At 43.2% G+C, this 19,445-nt stretch overlaps 2 protein-coding genes across 4 annotated transcripts in view; one reads left to right on the top strand and one right to left on the bottom strand.

Annotated features, from left to right (window-relative positions):
• The window catches only part of TRIM24 (tripartite motif containing 24), a 144,633-nt gene that overhangs the window by 99,973 nt on the left and 25,215 nt on the right, over nt 1-19,445 (bottom strand). The window lies entirely within an intron of this gene.
• On the top strand, nt 3,088-5,053 carry LOC125627212 (myb/SANT-like DNA-binding domain-containing protein 2). The gene is made up of 2 exons (XM_048831107.2): nt 3,088-3,968; nt 4,557-5,053. Exons 1-2 carry the CDS (start codon nt 3,386-3,388, stop codon nt 4,706-4,708), a joined length of 735 nt encoding a protein of 244 aa, XP_048687064.1. The 5' UTR covers nt 3,088-3,385; the 3' UTR covers nt 4,709-5,053.

The raw sequence follows: 19,445 nt of genomic DNA, 5'->3' as shown, positions 1-19,445 counted from the left end.
AACCAGCAGATTACAAAAAGAGGTAATTGATGAAAAAATTGTCCAGTTTGTTTATGCAACAAACTCTCCTTTCCGTATGATTGAGAACCCACATTAACATGGTTCAGTCATTAAGACCAGGATACAGTCCACCCAACAGAGCAGATGTCGCAGGCAAATTGCTGGATAAAGCGTATGAAAGAGAAATTGAGCAATGTGCAAAAGGTCTAGAGGGTGACATTGTTAACCTGAGTCTTGATGGGTGGAGCAATGTCCACGATGATCCTGTTGTATGTGCTTGTGCGACAATAGAAGAAGGGAATGTCTTCCTTACAGAAACAATTGATACATCAGGAAATGCACATAGGAGCAGAATACTTACAAGTAGCTGCAGTAAACTGTGAAAAAACTGAAAAAAAATTAAAATGTCTAGTATGCAGCTTGGTCACAGACAATGCTGCAAATGTATCCAAGAGGAGAAAAAATTATTTAGAAGAGAAGCTAATAACATACGGTTGCAGTGCTCAGTTGATGCACCTCCTAGCCAAAGACTTTAGTGATCCAAAAATAAAGGCTAATGTTGTTGAAATTGCAAAATACTTCTGTAACAACCACTTTACAGCAACTGCTCTCAAAAAAGTGGGAGGAACCAAGCTAACTCTCCCACACGATGTGCAATGGAACTCACTAGTGGACTGTTCTGAGCACTATATCAAGAACTGGCCTAATCTGATGACAGTTTGTGAACAAAATCATGGAAAAATAGATGGCACTGTCACAGCCAAAGTTCTCAACATTAGGCTTAAGAGAAATGTTGAACAAATGCTGAGTACCCTGGTGTAGAAAGAATATTTTCTTCCTTTGGACTAATTTGTTCCAAATTGAGAAATCGTTTGGGACCTGAAAAAGCAGGAAAGCTGGTTTTTCTTTTCCAGATTATGAACAAACAGGAAAATGAAGGTGAAGATGACTGGGTTAGCTGCAGAAGCCAGTATGTTAAGTTTCTCATGTTGATCTGGCTGTCTATTTAAATTTTTTTTTAAATATTTCATTTAACTATTTTAGTTTAAAACTATTAACAAAAATAAACCTGATTTTAAATAACTTGAATGTTTAACTAAATTTGAACTAAACTTGAATGTTTAACTAAATTCAAAAATTCATATGCTTGTTTTGTTAAAATAGTATATGTTTGCTGTTGAAGAAAAATATCCAGACTACATAATGTTGTTTTGGTTAAATAAAACAATTTAAATGTTTGTCTGGTGATGTTCTCCTCCTAATACAGCATAGCAAGAAAATCCTCCAAATATTAATGATTAACCTGTTGAATTGGAGACCGTTCACCTTCCAGTGACTTCATAAATATCTGCTTCTATTACCTTTGGTAAATGAAATAACCAAACAATCATTTTCTGATACAGCTGTAAAACTAATCTGAAAAGTTTTCAAAATAAATCACTTAAAAATGTATAGTGTGTACCTTCTAAAAATGAAACCTACATCTATCTCTGAGTTGTGAAGAATATATATTAAGGTTATAACAACCAACAAGAATGCACTTTTATGTAGAAATCCATGATTAAATCGAGTCTTCCTGACTAGTGATTTAAACCATGATTATCAAATCCACCCTGAGACAAGCCCTCTCTCTATCCAGGTGATGATGATCACTAGGAGACCAAGGCTCCTCTGCACTCACCTGCAGGCCACTGACACTAACTGCTTAAATTTTTCATGCTCGTCCAGTGATATTACTTCAACACTGAACAACCGATCAATCAATGCCAATTCCCTGCAGGAAAGAGCAGCCAAGAAGCAAAATAGCAGTGCTGCTTTTATAGAGTGCCTGAAGAGACCCTGCCCCACAGCTCCAAACAAAACCCTGATGGGCTGCATGCTCCGTGCGGACAGTGCATCAGTGCCCAGAGCCATCTAGTCTTTAACTGGGATCAGTCTACATTATCCGTTTGTTTTTTGAAGTGAGACAATGCTGCTCACAAAATGAAGTTTCAGATTCACTATTGTTCCACAAACGAAGTTTTGAAAAAGCAGCATCTTTTCCTACATATTTAGCTGAATGTAGAAATAAAGACTTCATTTAAAGCACTATTATGCAAACAAAATCATCTCTGAATTTTTACAACACCCGCCCCATCTACTCTTCTCCACTGAATTTTCCAGCAGCGTCCCTCTGTCACCTTCTCTCTCATCTTTGTGCATTAATCCATACTTCCTCTGTCACCAGTAACCCTTAACTTACCTCGGGTGTTGATATATACCAAATTTACTGACTTGCACCAAAGTAACTAAAATCAGTTTTAATTCACACCTTATATCAGTAGCAATCTGTGTGTATATATGCTGTGCAGACAACAGGTGTTTATTAGCATTAAATGTATTGTATGGATCTTTGTTTGTTTTATCCAGCTTCTCAGTTTTATTTTGAGTGTAAGTGCCATGAACTTATTAAACACTGTTGTGCTGGAGGTTGAGTGAATCATCATGAAACTGGTGGACATAATAGCTGTCCTTCACTCAGGCTAGGTGTAAGAAGCAGTTAAGCCCCTTTTAGGGTGAGACAGCTGAAAAACAGGAGTCACCTCCCAAAACCCAGTCCACATGAAATTCTGATAAAAGCTGACCTATTCAGGTGTAGGAGATTCTCTGGGGGCTGAATGCAAATAGAGGGCTGGGTATTGGTTTGGTAGCGATAAGACAGAGAGAACAGATGCAGTCAGAAATGTCACAAAAGATAAAAGGGCGCAAAAAGCCAAGGACAGCCAGACCTGATGCCAGGTCTACCCCACAAAGTTTTGCTGGAATAGCCATAGGGTTAGGAATGGGGGCAGGGAAATCACACCACTGCCAGACAGTTACGCCAGCAAAAACAAACAAACAAACAAAAAAACAAAAAACATCAAACAAACAAAAAACCCCATGTAGACATATTTTATACTGGCAAAAGAATCATTTTGCTGATCTAGATGGTCATTTGAGGAGGTGGTTTGACTATAACAGCAAAAGGATATAAGCTGCATCTCCACTTAGCCCTGGTCTACACTAGGACTTTAGGTCGAATTTAGCAGCGTTAAATCGATTAAAACCTGCACCCGTCCACACAATGAAGCCCTTTATTTCGACTTAAAGGGCTCTTAAAATCGATTTCCTTACTCCACCCCTGACAAGTGGATTAGCGCTTAAATCGACGTTGCCGGCTCGAATTTGGGGTACTGTGGACACAATTCGATGGTATTGGCCTCCGGGAGCTATCCCAGAGTGCTCCATTCTGACCGCTCTGGACAGCACTCTCAACTCAGATGCACTGGCCAGGTAGACAGGAAAAGAACCGCGAACTTTTGAATCTCATTTCCTGTTTGGCCAGCGTGGCAAGCTACAGGTGACCATGCAGAGCTCATCAGCACAGGTGACCATGATGGAGTCCCAGAATCGCAAAAGAGCTCCAGCATGGACCGAACGGGAGGTACGGGATCTGATCGCTGTTTGGGGAGAGGAATCCATGCTATCAGAACTCCGTTCCAGTTTTCGAAATGCCAAAACCTTTCTGAAAATCTCCCAGGGCATGAAGGACAGAGGCCATAACAGGGACCCGAAGCAGTGCCGCGTGAAACTGAAGGAGCTGAGGCAAGCCTACCAGAAAACCAGAGAGGCGAACAGCCGCTCTGGGTCAGAGCCCCAAACATGCCGCTTCTATGATGAGCTGCATGCCATTTTAGGGGGTTCAGCCACCACTACCCCAGCCGTGTTGTTTGACTCCTTCAATGGAGATGGAGGCAATATGGAAGTAGGTTTTGGGGACAAAGAAGATGATGAGGAGGAGGAGGTTGTAGATAGCTCACAGCAAGCAAGCGGAGAAACCGGTTTTCCCGACAGCCAGGAACTGTTTCTCACCCTAGACCTGGAGCCAGTACCCCCCGAACCCACCCAAGGCTGCCTCCTGGACCCAGCAGGCGGAGAAGGGACCTCTGGTGAGTGTACCTTTTAAAATGCTATACATGGTTTAAAAGCAAGCATGTGAAAGGATTACTTTGCCCTGGCATTTGCGGTTCTCCTAGATGTAGTCCTAAAGCCTTTGCAAAAGGTTTCTGGGGAGGGCAGCCTTATTTCGTCCTTCATGGTAGGACACTTTACCACTCCAGGCCAGTAACACGTACTCGGGAATCACTGTAGAACAAAGTATTGCAGTGTATGTTTGCTGGCATTCAACCAAAATCCGTTCTTTATCTCTCTGTGTTATCCTCAGGAGAGTGAGATATAATTCATGGTCACCTGGTTGAAATAGAGTGCTTTTCTTCAGGGGACACTCAGAGGAGCCCATTCCTCCTGGGCTGTTTGCCTGTGGCTAAACAGAAATGTTCCCCGCTGTTAGCCACAGGGAGGGGAGAAGGTTGAGGGGGCAGTCACGCGGTGGGAGGAGGCAAAATGCGACCTTGTAACGAAAGCACATGTGCTATGTATGTAATGTTAACAGCAAGGTTTACCCTGAAAGAGTGTAGCCACTGTTTTATAAAATGTGTCTTTTTAAATACCGCTGTCCCTTTTTTTTTCTCCACCAGCTGCATGTGTTTCAATGATCACAGGATCTTCTCCTTCCCAGAGGCTAGTGAAGCTTAGAAAGAAAAAAAACGCACTCGCGATGAAATGTTCTCCAAGCTCATGCTGTCCTCCCACACTGACAGAGCACAGACGAATGCGTGGAGGCAAATAATGTCAGAGTGCAGGAAAGCACAAAATGACCGGGAGGAGAGGTGGCGGGCTGAAGAGAGTAAGTGGCGGGCTGAAGACAGGGCTGAAGCTCAAATGTGGCGGCAGCGTGATGAGAGGAGGCAGGATTCAATGCTGAGGCTGCTGCAGGACCAAACCAGTATGCTCCAGTGTATGGTTGAGCTGCAGCAAAGGCAGCTGGAGCACAGACTGCCACTGCTGCCCCTCTGTAACCAACCGCCCTCCTCCCCAAGTTCCATAGTCTCCACACCCAGACGCCCAAGAACGCGGTGGGGGGGCCTCCGGCCAACCAGCCACTCCACCACAGAGGATTGCCCAAAAAAAAGAAGGCTGTCATTCAATAAATTTTAAAGTTGTAAACTTTTAAAGTGCTGTGTGGCATTTTCCTTCCCTCCTCCACCACCCCTCCTGGGCTACCTTGGTAGTCATCTCCCTATTTGTGTGATGAATGAATAACGAATGCATGACTGTGAAGCAGCAATGACTTTATTGCCTCTGCAAGCAATGATTAAAGGGAGGAGGGGAGGGTGGTTAGCTTACAGGGAAGTAGAGTGAACCAAGGGGCGGGGGGTTTCATCAAGGAGAAACAAACAGAACTTTCACACCGTAGCCTGGCCAGTCATGAAACTGGTTTTCAAAGCTTCTCTGATGCGTACCGCGCCCTCCTGTGCTCTTCTAACCGCCCTGGTGTCTGGCTGCGCGTAACCAGCAGCTAGGCGATTTGCCTCAACCTCCCACCCCGCCATAAACGTCTCCCCCTTACTCTCACAGATATTGTGGAGCACACAGCAAGCAGTAATAACAGTGGGAATATTGGTTTCGCTGAGGTCTAAGCGAGTCAGTAAACTGCGCCAGCGCGCCTTTAAACGTCCAAATGCACATTCTACCACCATTCTGCACTTGCTCAGCCTGTAGTTGAGCAGCTCCTGACTACTGTCCAGGCTGCCTGTGTACGGTTTCATGAGCCATGGCATTAAGGGGTAGGCTGGGTCCCCAAGGATACATATAGGCATTTCAACATCCCCAACAGTTATTTTCTGGTCTGGGAATAAAGTCCCTTCCTGCAGCTTTTGAAACAGACCAGAGTTCCTGAAGATGCGAGCATCATGCACCTTTCCCGGCCATCCCACGTTGATGTTGGTGAAACGTCCCTTGTGATCCACCAGAGCTTGCAGCACTATCGAAAAGTACCCCTTGCGGTTTATGTACTCGGCGGCTGGGTGCTCCGGTGCCAAGATAGGGATATGGGTTCCGTCTATAGCCCCACCACAGTTAGGGAATCCCATTGCAGCAAAGCCATCCACTATGACCTGCACATTTCCCAGGGTCACTACCCTTGATATCAGCAGATCTTTGATTGCGTGGGCTACTTGCATCACAGCAGCCCCCACAGTAGATTTGCCCACTCCAAATTGATTCCCAACTGACCAGTAGCTGTCTGGCGTTGCAAGCTTCCACAGGGCTATCGCCACTCGCTTCTCAACTGTGAGGGCTGCTCTCATCTTGGTATTCATGCGCCTCAGGGCAGGGGAAAGCAAGTCACAAAGTTCCATGAAAGTGCCCCTACGCATGCGAAAGTTTCGCAGCCACTGGGAATCGTCCCAGACCTGCAACACTATGCAGTCCCACCAGTCTGTGCTTGTTTCCCGAGCCCAGAATCGGCGTTCCACAGCATGAACCTGCCCCATTAGCACCATGATGCATGCATGGTCAGGGCCCATGCTTTCAGAGAAATCTGTGTCCATGTCCTGATCGCTCACGGGACCGCGCTGACGTCGCCTCCTCGCCCGGTATCGCGTTGCCATGTTCTGGTGCTGCATATACTGCTGGATAATGCGTGTGGTGGTTAATGTGCTCCTAATTGCCAAAGTGAGCTGAGCGGGCTCCATGCTTGCCGTGGTATGGCGTCTGCACAGGTAACTCAGGAAAAAAGGCGCGAAACGATTGTCTGCCCTTGCTTTCACGGGGGGAGGGAGGGAACGGGGGGCTGACGATATGTACCCAGAACCACCCGCGACAATGTTTTAGCCCCATCAGGCATTGGGATCTCAACCCAGAATTCCAATGGGCAGCGGAGACTGCGGGAACTGTGGGATAGCTACCCACAGTGCAACGCTCTGGAAGTCGACGCTTGCCTCGGTACTGTGGAAGCGCTCCGCCGAGTTAATGCACTTAGAGCATTTTCTGTGGGGACACACACACTCGAATATATAAAACCGATTTCTAAAAAACCGACTTCTATAAATTCGACCTAATTTCGTAGTGTAGACATACCCTGTCATAAATATAAAGGGAAGGGTAAACCCCTTTGAAATCCCTCCTGGCCAGGGGAAAGCTCCTCTCACCTGTAAAGGGTTAAGAAGCTAAAGGTAACCTCGCTGGCACCTGACCAAAATGACCAATGAGGAGACAAGATACTTTCAAAAGCTGGGAGGAGGGAGAGAAACAAAGGGTCTGTGTCTGTCTGTATGCTGCTTCTTGCCAGGGACAGAACAGGAATGGAGTCTTAGAACTTTTAGTAAGTAATCTAGCTAGGTATGTGTTAGATTATGATTTCTTTAAATTGCTGAGAAAAGCATTGTGCTGAATAGAATAACTATTTCTGTCTGTGTATCTTTTTTGTAACTTAAGGTTTTGCCTAGAGGGGTTCTCTATGTTTTGGAATCTAATTACCCTGTAAGATATCTACCATCCTGATTTTACAGGGGGGATTTCTTTATTTCTATTTACTGCTATTTTTTATTAAAAGTCTTCTTGTAAAAAACTGAATGCTTTTTCATTGTTCTCAGATCCAAGGGTTTGGGTCTGTGGTCACCTATGCAAATTGGTGAGGCTTTTTATCCAACATTTCCCAGGAGAGGGGGGGTGCAAGTGTTGGGAGGATTGTTCATTGTTCTTAAGATCCAAGGGTCTGGGTCTGTAGTCACCTAGACAAATTGGTGAGGCTTTTTACCAAACCTTGTCCAGGAAGTGGGGTGCAAGGTTTTGGGAAGTATTTTGGGGGGAAAGACGCGTCCAAACAGCTCTTCCCCAGTAACCAGTATTAGTTTGGTGGTGGTAGCGGCCATTCCAAGGATAACGGGTGTAATATTTTGTACCTTGGGGAAGTTTTGACCTAAGCTGGTAAAGATAAGCTTAGGAGGTTTTTCATGCAGGTCCCCACATCTGTACCCTAGAGTTCAGAGTGGGGAGGAACCTTGACATACCCTAAGGTACATTGTTGGTAGAACTGTACCAGCAAAGTCTACTAGCACAGACCAGTGGTTCTCATCCAGGGTTGTGTGTACCCCTGTGGTACACAGAGGTCTTCCAAGGGGTACAACAACTCATCTAGATATTTGCCTAATTTAACAGGCTACATTAAAAACACTAGTGAAGTCAGTACAAACTAAAATTTCATACAGTCAATGACTTGTTTATACTGCTTTACATATTATATACTGAAATGTAAGTATAAGATTTATATTTGAATGGATTTATGTTATAATATGGTAAAAATGAGAAAGTAAGCAATTTTTCAGTAATAGTGTGCTGTGACACTTTTGTATTTTTATATCTGATTTGTAAGCAAGTAGTTTTTAAGTGAAGTGAAACTTGGGGTATGCAATACATATCAGACTCCTCAAAAGGCATTCAGTAGTCTGGAAAGGTTGAGGAGCCACTGGTATAGACTAACCCCGAGAGAAAGCGAAGAGAAAGCTTCTTTGGGTCAAGTGCTTGCTGAGAAAAAAAGGCTTGGAAAACTGAGCAGGGAAACTGTCTCCTGTTCGAGTCCTACAGCATTCAGGACTTTGTGTACATTCTTTATAATGAAACAGGATTGCATCCAAGAAATACCTATCAATTTCTTCTCCTAATGAAAACAACCAGCAAGGCCTCAAATAATTGGCTAACCATATGCATCAAAAGATACATTTTCAAATTATTAAAGGCTCATTTTAAATCAGCTTGTGAAATCAAACAGAATATATACCAGCATGATATACTTTTATAAATTTTAGTAAGTGGGACAACTGAATGATTAGCATATTTCTATTTCTGCTGGGGGAGCTATTAAAAAGAATCCACTAAACAAGGCTGTAAAAGTATGTAATGGATTAACATTTAAAGGAAAACTGCAAGAAAAGTTTGTTTTGTTATTTTATATAAAGAAGGCCTGAAAGTTGCTTCCCCCCATACAAACTTGTTCTGCCTGTCTTTACATTAAGAGTATCGGGTCTTGTCCAGTAAAAACCAAAGAGAGAACTTGTAGGATGAGAAAATTAGTAGGCTGACCTCATAAAAGAGGAACTTCAACTGAATGTATTTTTTGTATTTGTTAAACTATTAACTGCAATTTTAAACACTGTCTTGTGTTTGTTTTTAACTCAAACACATGAGGAAAGAGTGGTTTTGGGGTTTTTTTGGTGGGTTGTTTGTTTTTTAAATAATTCTGACATCCCACCCCTTCTATTTAAGGCTGCCTTATTTCCCACAACTTTCTAGACTTCTGAGGAGTCCTCCAGCACAAATAAGGAAGACAAGATTTGATGTTGCTGATACTTCTCAGATTATTTTCAGGTCTTCATATATCAAAAAGAAGCAAACAAGAAATCTGTATTTTGCTACATTGATATCAATTTTAAAATTTCCTGAAGACCATTGTGCAGGGCAGGTAGTTGTCAATATCTTCACTTCCCACACTACTTAATTTACAACAGGTTAAAATTGATGTAATTGTAATGAGGACTATCAGTTTTATCAAGAAATTACATAGGTACAGAGAAGAAAAACCTGCACATACACACACCCCAGAAGGGGAGCATATACAGAGAACAGATAGATTCAAGTTTATTAACCTATGGATCTGGTACTTCAGGTTTGGCTATTAGGGGATAGGGATATATGGTTTGTTTTGGGTTTTTTGGAGCGGGAATTGCTGGACAAAGAATATCCCTGTCAAACAGAAAAAAACTAAATTACAGCTCTTACTTGTCCCACAGACACCGATATGAGTGTCAAATATTTGTAGCCAAATCCAGATTAGCCATGTTACCAAGTAACAAACCCAGTTTCCTTAGCGTCATTTCTGTTTCATGCACGGCTAAGTAACTTATTCCAACTAAAGAAACTATAGAGGTGAATCAGTATTTAGATTAGCTTCGCTTCTAGAAATATCTATCTATCGTTACTGTTCTGCAGTGTAACTCCAGCTTGTGCTGGTGTAAAATAAACTAGTAGGTATCACATCTACAAGAAACATTTTTTTTTAAAAATGAAGTTTTAGACTCCAACCCAAAACTATAAATTCATGCTAATTGTAGTGTCATTGCAATAAGCTATTGACTGATGACAGGATAACTGTACTTTATGGTGAGTAGAGTACACAATGTCCAGCACACTCATATGCCTAACAACAACAAAAACCCCACAACTTTCTAATTTGTATTTATCAACAACTTCTAAATATTTTATACGGTAAAGTTTTCCCTTTTTCACTAATCTGTTGCCGTTAAGGTTGCCATGTCAGAGCGAAGATTTGTTTTCACGATAAACCTGGTATTTTTTTTAAATCATTTGCACAATAGTAGTTGCCACAGGATGAGAGAGAAGAAAGCACTAACACTTACTTTGGAAAATCCTTATTTTCATACGCTTGCTTATTAAGAAAAGTGATACTTTGTGCTTTTGGCAATTTCCATCAGTAGATTTCTGAGAGCTTTTCAAGGCTACCCTTAAATTGGGTTTTATTTAAGACAGCTTTCCAAATTTTTAGAAGTTGAGCCCCCTTCAGAAATTTAAATCAAATGCATCCCTTACTGCTCTCAGTGTGTTGCTAAAGCCTCCCCAACTTAATTTATACATCTTCATCTTTTCAGGTAGTTCTTCATGCCCAATACTTTTAGAAACACCGATGTAGATCTGCTTAATATACTACTTTCTTACCTGCTACGGCCTGATCTATTCTTAAAAGTTACATACCAGTGTAAATATTTTGACGGGGAGGACGGGGGGACGACTGGTGATTTTCTTTAAAACCAAAATAGTTATATCAGTAAAAGCGTTAGTGTAGATGCAGTACACTGTTATAAAGGTGCTTTATATCCTGACAGAAGACATCAGGCGGTGAATGCTGACTCAAGAGCCATGTCCAGAGAGGAAGATGGAAACATCTCCTGCTCCATCGGTACCACTGGAACTAGGCTAAGTGGCTCTTCTTCTATCACTGGTTCCAAGCACCTGCTGGAAGGCGCATGGGATGGGGAAATTGGAGAAATCTCACTTGCTAATCACATGGGTTCCAATGGCGGATATTGTGGCCAAGGTCCCCAATATGGGCAGCATGACGAATCTGGAGGGTGTTGCAGAAGACCCCATAGCATGGGAAACCAATGGCTCCATGACAGCTGCACCAGAGGATACTGCCATGGTGTAGGTAGCTTCCTGCAGTAGTCCTGGTGGTGGCAGCGGCATGTGATGGACAGACCCTGCCCACCGTCCTACTCATCTGAAGATGAGCTCAGAGATGGGTTCCATAGGCGGTACCGTCAGAACTGGTGGAAGTGTGCGGATTGCCGGAGCAGGAGTTGAGTGGTGAGCCAAATGCGGCATGTTCATATGGGGAGGTACAATCTCCCTAGAAATGAAGGGTCTGGACAGGCGTGGAGAGCTTGGGTCTCCCAACTAGGCCCTAGCACAGGATCCATAGTGCTGGACTTGGACTCTTGCCAGATGGGCACTCTTGGCTGTCTCAAGATAACATATAGGGGGTCCCTGGCTGGTATTCGAATGAAGCCTCATGGCAACTTCCATGAAATGTGTCCTGAGGCACATAGCCTGACCTTCTTGGGTACGTCTGGCAGATACTGCACCTGGATGCAATGTGGCCCTCTCCCAAGCAGTAGAGGCAGCGTTCATGTTCATCGCTGACCAACAAGGAATGCAGACAGGAGGCACAGATTTTAAAGCCTGGGGTCTTCAGCATAGTCTATTACCCACATGTGGGTGGGGCATGGGGGGGGGGGGTAAAAGACAAAAAATCAGGCCCCAAACTAGCTATTCTATTCAAACTATTAGAAACTACCTAAAAACAGTAAAAATCTCTAAAAATTTACTATATACACGTTTGAGAAAGTGTGTCACAAGCAAACAGATACCAACCATTCCAACCCAGTTCCTTCTCACATCTGCATGGTGTGAAGATACAGTGAGTCCATCCTACCCTGTATCACCTTGAACTAAAAGCATGGGGTGAGTCAGGGCACGTGCATTGACCAATGCACACAACTACTTTTACAACGAGACCGGTGGCACCTGAAAAGCTAACACACCTACTCTAGCGAAACCATCACAGGACCCAATCACATCAGCCACACCATCAGGGGCTCATTCACCTGCATATCTACTAATGTGATATATGCCAGCATGTGCCAGCAGTGCCCCTCCGTCTGGTTTGGCCAATGTACATGGCAGTCTCTACATAAAAGAATAAATGGACACAAATCAGACGTCAGGAATGGTAACATATAAAAGCCAGGAGGAGAACACTTCAATCTCCCTGGACATTCAACTACAGATTTAAAAGTAGCCATCCTTCAACAAAAAAAACTTCAATAACAGACTTCAAAGAGAAACTGCAGACCTACAATTCATTTGCAAACTTAACACCATTAATTTAGGTTTGAATAGGGACTGGCTGGCTCACTACAAAAGCAATTTTCCCTCTCTTGGTATTGACACCTCCTAATCAATTATTGGGAGTGGACCACATCCACCCTGACCGAATTGGCCTTGGCAACACTGGTTCTTCACGCGTAAGGTAACTGCCCTCTCTTCACATGCCAGTATATTTATGCCTGTACCTGTAATTTTCACTCTGAAGAAGTGGGTTTTTTACCCACGAAAGCTTATGTCCAAATAAATCTGTCAGTCTTTAAGGTGCCAATGGACTCCTCGTTGTTTCTGTGGATATAGACTAACATGGCTACCCTTCTGATACTTGGCAACTACTTTTACATTCTCTGGCTCCAGACACATGGGGCGCATGCGTAAACTCTCAATGGGGTGCAGCTGGGACCATCACTCAAAGAAGAACTTCCTCTTCTCATACAGGAAGAAGTCATACCAGTATATAGGTGCTTTATACCAGTATAACTGCATCCACAGTGGGTTGGGGGTGTTGTATTGTTAACTATTCTATTTTAATTGTACTGGTTTAACTTGTGCTTTGGTTTAGTCTGCACTACATAATTTTTCCAGCATAGCTATGTCTGCTAAGAGTGTGAGGGAGGGGAAGGGTAAATCACACTTCCAGCCAACTTGCAGCTATGCTGACAGAAAAGTGCTGGGGTTCATATACAAGCAATAATAGTGTATTTAATGCTAAGTGACAAAACTTCGCTTTAAATGTCTATTGCATACACAATTTACAAACAAGAACAGTAGTTCTGCACTGGAAGGCCATCAGTAGACACCCAGGTACTGCAGTTTCAATTGCCTTCCAGAAAATGCTGTGAAAACAGAAAATAATAAAAGATGGCTGGAGCAAAGTGTGTGCTATAAGTCAACATTCCCCCCCACAAAGCCTTTGATCACAGACATTTACAAATTGGGCTGTCTCGTGCACAACATATAGTTTTGCATTTAGCCCACCTTTAACCAGAAGTCCCTGCCAAATTGGGGTTACCAAGCAGAAACTCATTGGTTGCCAACTTAAACATTTATCTGTGGTTTCAAAATTGCATAGCAGAAAGAACTAAACAAGTCCATTAATGAGTTAATACAAGAGGTCACAGACAGAACCCAAACAAAGTTAAAATACTATGGACTCCCTCACAATAAACCAATTACACTCCCAAATACTTGCTCATTTCTTTTCTGTGGCTAGGCTGAAAATGTAGACGTTGGGGTGCCTCTTCATTTGCGCTAACATGCAGCTTTAGCAGTCATCCAGGATTAGGGTGACCAGACGTCCCGATAAAATCCGGACTGTCCTGATATTTAGTTGTTTGTCCTGCGTTCCAACCGATGTCCAGTTGGGGGAGGGGGGGAGGAAGAGTCTCTGCATGGTGCACCTATCACAAGCGCTGGCTCCACTGTGGCCAATGGGAGCTGCAGGCGCAGACACACACACACACCCCGGCTGCCCCTGACCCTGGGGCACTGCATGCCACTCATGTTCCCAAATAAGTCCCGCCCCCACAGCTTCCAGGCAATGGCAGCTGGAGCCAGTACTTGTGGCAGGCGCAGCATGTAGAGTGGAGATCCTGCTGGCCGCTGCTGACCCTAGGAGCCAGAGGAACCTGCCAGGTGCTTCCCAGTGGGTGCGAACTGTCCCCCAGGTGAGCAGCGGGGCTGTGGCTGGGACCCTGCACCCACGGCTCGCGGCAGGGCTGCAGGTAGGAGCTGGAGCCATGTGCTTGTGGCGGGGGCTGGGGCCATGCGCCCCCAACCCGCGGCTGGGCTGCTGCGGGAGCAGGGGCCGGGCACCTCTGACCTGCGGTGGGGCTGCAGCCAGAGCCAGGGCTCTGCGCCCCCAACCCACGGCTTCCTCAGGCTACATACCCCCTTTCCCCCATGGCTCCAGTGGGGTGGGGGCTGTGAGCCTGTGGCTGCTCCTTCCCCCCACCACCGTGCCCTGATATTTTATTCTTGTCATCTGGTTATCCTATCCAGAACAGTGTTCCCACCTCTGCTTTTCCAGTTTGACTTCTTCCAGCCTGAAATAGGACCATTAGTCTACTCTACTTCTTGAATGAAGCAAAGTCTCCTTAGTTTGAAGAGCCTGGCCAGGATTGGACTCTAGCTTTTCATAACTTGATTGAGACAATGCAATTAGCAGGTAATCAGGAAAATAATTTGACCATCTGTGGTGTGGTCTGCATCAGCACAAACATGGGATTTGGATCCCAGCCTCTCTCTGGCTGCTGGGAGGAAAAAGGAACACACTTACCCATCCTCTCATGTTGATGGGGGTTTATTCTCAGCTACTCTAATCCTCCTCCTGGGCATAGGCATAAAGCTGTAGGAGACTCGAGATAGTATCTGGGCATCTCACCAGTTGATGCCCTTCCATAATCACTCATACTGGCCCCTCCTGCTCGAAGATTCAATCCTGTTTTATTAGGTTCTGATAATTTAGTGCTGGATGGCTTCTGTTTACCTACTAGAGCCAGTAGAGGCTAGATATTAGCACAGATCAACCCTGCATCCCTGTTGTATTATCACCCATACATAACCACAGAAGTTCTTGACCATCTCACTTTATTTCAGCTACAGTGAATCAGAACACAGATAAAGATAGGCTTGTGTACTGAATGAATGGTTTAAATTTTTCCAGCTCATATGCCAACCTTTATTGTGCCAAAAGAGTCACTCAAAGATTTACTCAATGAAGTAAGCTAAGAAAATGCCAGTAGCTATGACAACAAATGAAAGACAAAGTAAAAATCTGTTAAACTATTAAAGAAAGTAACATGGGAAATATCTGCAGAGCTATTAAGACATTACAGAGGAATAACAATCCAGAGATTCCACAACTGCTGCCATGTCAGAGAACCAAGCTTTCCAAGTTTGAAGGTGCTGTTGAATTGTGCGACAGCACAACTGTTAATCTGCCAAATATTGAAATTACTTCTAAGAGACCACCTTTTAGTTCTACTAAGCACATGTCCTCTGGGAGACTGTTCAGCACTGTCGAGGGTATCTATGCTGATTGCTGCCCAACTCATCCTCAAGTTGCGTGATGTTGAAGTGCAATTTGGAATGTTTAATGTATTACTGTTTGGAAGAAGTTCTTTCTAGTTTGAAAGAGCTGGGAACAGGGTCTCCTGCATTCTTTTCAGGCTCTGCCACTGACTCACTGGTTCTGTCTATATTAGAAGATTTCCTACCCATTTTACCGCAACATGGGATAACAGTATAGTAGAAACCTCTGAACCCTGTGTACACAGTTGATAAAACCAATGCAGAAGTGTACAGAACATCTAATTAGATGAACCCATTGTAAGACATTGGGCAAGTCATTTATCTCATCTGTTAATCAGGTATAAACAATTCTCTACTTCATAGAAGTGTTGAAACTTAGCTGTCTATGACGCACTTAGCCTCTGATGAAAAAGCACAACTGAACTGCCAAGTAATTTATGTTTGTATTACAACTCCGTAAAACCACGGTGACCTTGAGGTCATATTCAAACAGTACTGTAATTGCTAAGATTTTTTTACTGGAGTCATGTTTTATGCATGATAGCTTTAAAATACTGTTTAGTCACATAATTGTGTATTTTAATATCACAGAACTCCAAGTCGTGTATCAATGTTGCACATTACTACTATCTAGTAAAAGTAACAACACAGAAATCTGTTTAAATGCAGGTAATAGTAGCAATACAAATAATTGTTACTACCATATATAGACAGCAAAACATTTTATTAATGCTACTTTTAATATGCTGTTGAAGTTAAAGATTTGTACAATTTGTCTAATGGTATTTGAGAAATACACAGACACTAGTGCAGGGGTTCTCAAACTTCATCACGCTGAGACCCCCTTCTGACATCAAAAACTGCTACATGACCCCAGGAGAGGGGAACAAGGCCTGAGCCTGTTGAGCCAAAGCTGAAGCGCAAGAGTAATGGTTACTTGTAGGTTACCTCTACAAGTAATGGTTGTGATCAAGTGTCAAAAGGGAGGGAGTCAGCACGAGCCAGAAGAAAGGAATGTCCAAAGACAAGTGTCCTTCAACTCAAGCTGAACAGAGGTTCTACAAAGGAAGCCAACACGGGGGGAAAGCTGCAATTATAAGCAGGTCAAGAGCAGAGCCAGCAGCTCCATCTGAGTCAGCTTCTCTCTTGGACAAAAATTCTTAATTTTGACAGAGGGAGCATTGCTCCCACAGCAATCTGCTCTCTGTCAATGATGCTGAAGGGGGGTGGGGGGGAGGAGAGAATATCTTGTCTCGGGCTAAGGAGATGGTGTTAATATGGAGCATTAATTGAGGGCAGATACCCCCAAGATGCCTGATCATCCCCAAGCCAACTACTTACTCCTGCCATACCTTCACTCCCATAGCTGTGTTATTTCCAACCCCACCCTGCCAAGACAGTTGCATACTAACTGGACCTCCATACAGCACCACCACCCTCTCCACCCACAAACAGGTTAAAAAGCATGGAGGTATTGGGGGTACCTCCAATACATGTGGGTCCCAAGACAGAAGCGACTCAAGGTTTGATGTCAGGAAAAGCACAAGTCATCTCTCTAATTTGTTGGACTAACAGGGAAAATTTCTCCTATCTTGTCTCCCAACAGCCAATAAAAAAAGTCACAAGTCTTCAGAATCCAGGTTCTGCTCTCTTAGCCACGTGCTTATCCTTTTTCTAAAAAAATCAGGTACTGGTCAGGTTTAGGGCATGCTTTTTCAAATCTAAGGCTATGTCTACACTAGAGACCTTACAGCAGCACAGCTCTCCCATGCAGGTGCATAATTAAACCACCCCCAGCAAGCTGTGGTAGTTTTGTTGATGGGAGAGCATCTTCCACCAACATAGTGCTGTCCATACTGGTGCTTCAGTCATGTAACTTATGTCCATCAGGGGTGTGGTTTTTCACACTCTGACCAACAAAAAGTTTTACCGACAGAAGTGCTACTGTAGACATAGCCCTCATCAGCTCTTTCTCCCTCTTCAAACTGCAGGAAGAGATGAGCATAAGAACAAAAGCATAAGGCTGAAGACACGCCCTGCCTGAGGAAGCAGGAAGGGAGTTTGAGAGAACATTATGGTAGTAGTAATTTGTACGACTGTAGTGCCTAGGAACTCCAGTCATGGACCAGGCTCCCACTGTGCTAGGCACTGTATAAATAGTTCCTGCCCCAAAGAACTTAGATTGTAAGTGTAAGACAAGGGACAACAGACTGATGCACAGACAGACTGTGGAGTACGAGGAAATAATATTGTCTAAATAGACAAGACACACAGGGTCAGAGAAGGATAAGTAATTCTGGTTAAGTCATTAAGATTAAATCAGTTACCTATATCACGTTTCTTGCAAATTTGTTGGTCTTCAGGTTACTTTGCCAAACTAGAATCTCAAGACTTCTTGAGGCTGTGTTTTACTAATCAAAAACACAACTTCGAAAAGCTAAATGGGTGGACTTATAGAGGAGGGGTGGCCAAACTTACTGACCCTCCAAGCCCCATAGGACAAATCTTCAGAAGTTCAAGAGCTGGGGTGCACCCTGAGACCCGCCCTCTCTGCTGGGCAGAAGCCCCTACCCCACCACCCTGCTGCAAGGCAGAGGTCCTGAGCTCTCTCCACGCCCACCCTCAGTTTGGTAGGTGGAAAATGGAAGGGAGGACGTGTGGGGCTCTGTGAGCCGCACTTTAATGGTAAAAGAGCCACAGTTTGGTCACCCTTGTTATAGAGCATTTAGTATTGGCCCAAGTCTGTTTCCATTGAAGTCAACTGGAAGCACAGTTAGGCCAACAGAGTGTGTCTGAAAATCCCTCCTAAAGTAAGTTACAAAAAGTAAATAAAAAAAAGTTACTCAGTGCTAATACTTGCAAACTTAAAAGAATTTAACATGAGAATTTACTAAAAAATATCCGATCACACTACATTCAAATCTTTTCAAAGGCTTATCACAATGATAAACCTATTCAAATTCTATATTCATGAGTGGGTGATTTTAAAGTCAATATGCAAATAGAGCCTTAACTGATTTGCCAAAAGTTATAGAACTGTTGGTGTGAATTTAAACAAGATTTACACACTACATATTTGAACAGTTAACTACTGAAGCTTCAAATCACAATTGCGTTCCCAGATTTTCTGTGGGGTTGTGGTTTTTTTGAACCACACAATCATCACCTAATAGGTAGTAATTTAAAGTTATTTTTAATTCCTCTTGAATTTGACCAATAGAGATTACTACAGGTAACCTGCAATCCTAATTTTGGTTTACTATGAACTCTGAAATTTCTCTTTCAATTGTTTTATCACTTGGTTAGCTGATTTATAAAATTAATCCAAGCTTTCGTCTGAGAGATTATCAAATCAATGGCACCACAAGTCATGAACAAGGCATGCAAGTTCTCCGATATCTTTACAATGCATATGAAAAGCTCCTGTTAAACTAATGCTACGGTGAACGAACTATGTACTTCCCATCTGCATATTTTAATCACTGATTGGCTCAAAGTTTCTAGGTACTGACAGTGAAGTTTGTTAGTAAACAAAAAAAAGTCTAGATTATACATTTAAGACTGACATGCTTTTTAATTCAGGTACATACTTTCAGAAAAATATTTAAATAATTAAGTCACTTGGGTAAAAAGAAAAGCACGTGCATTCTTTACAACATAAAGCTGCAGTATAGACTGATGTAATATGACAATTCACAATGACTGCTTGACATTTCAGTTCAGTTTCAGATGGTATTTCAGTTGTAGTCTTGTTTTATTCTACTACTGCTGCACTCTTCTGTTAGGGACTGCAAAGTAGAAAGACAGTTAAATAAGGTGCTTATCTGTGGCAAAAAAAATTTTTCCAGTTATGACCATAACTAGGAATCCCTCCATGGTGACCAGTGAGTCCAGCACTCAGGGCATGTCTACACTACCACTTATGTCAGCAAAACTTGTCCCTCAGGGGTGTAAAAAACCATCCCCTTGCACGACATAAATTATGCAGGCATTGTATCTGTTTGCTTTCCTTATTACAGTTAAGGAACTAATCA

This window comes from Caretta caretta, chromosome 1 (genome assembly GCF_965140235.1).
Source record: "Caretta caretta isolate rCarCar2 chromosome 1, rCarCar1.hap1, whole genome shotgun sequence".
Lineage (NCBI taxonomy): Eukaryota > Metazoa > Chordata > Testudines > Cheloniidae > Caretta > Caretta caretta.
The sequence above is the reverse complement of the archived record's forward strand: the minus strand, read 5'-3'. Positions and strand labels throughout refer to the sequence as shown.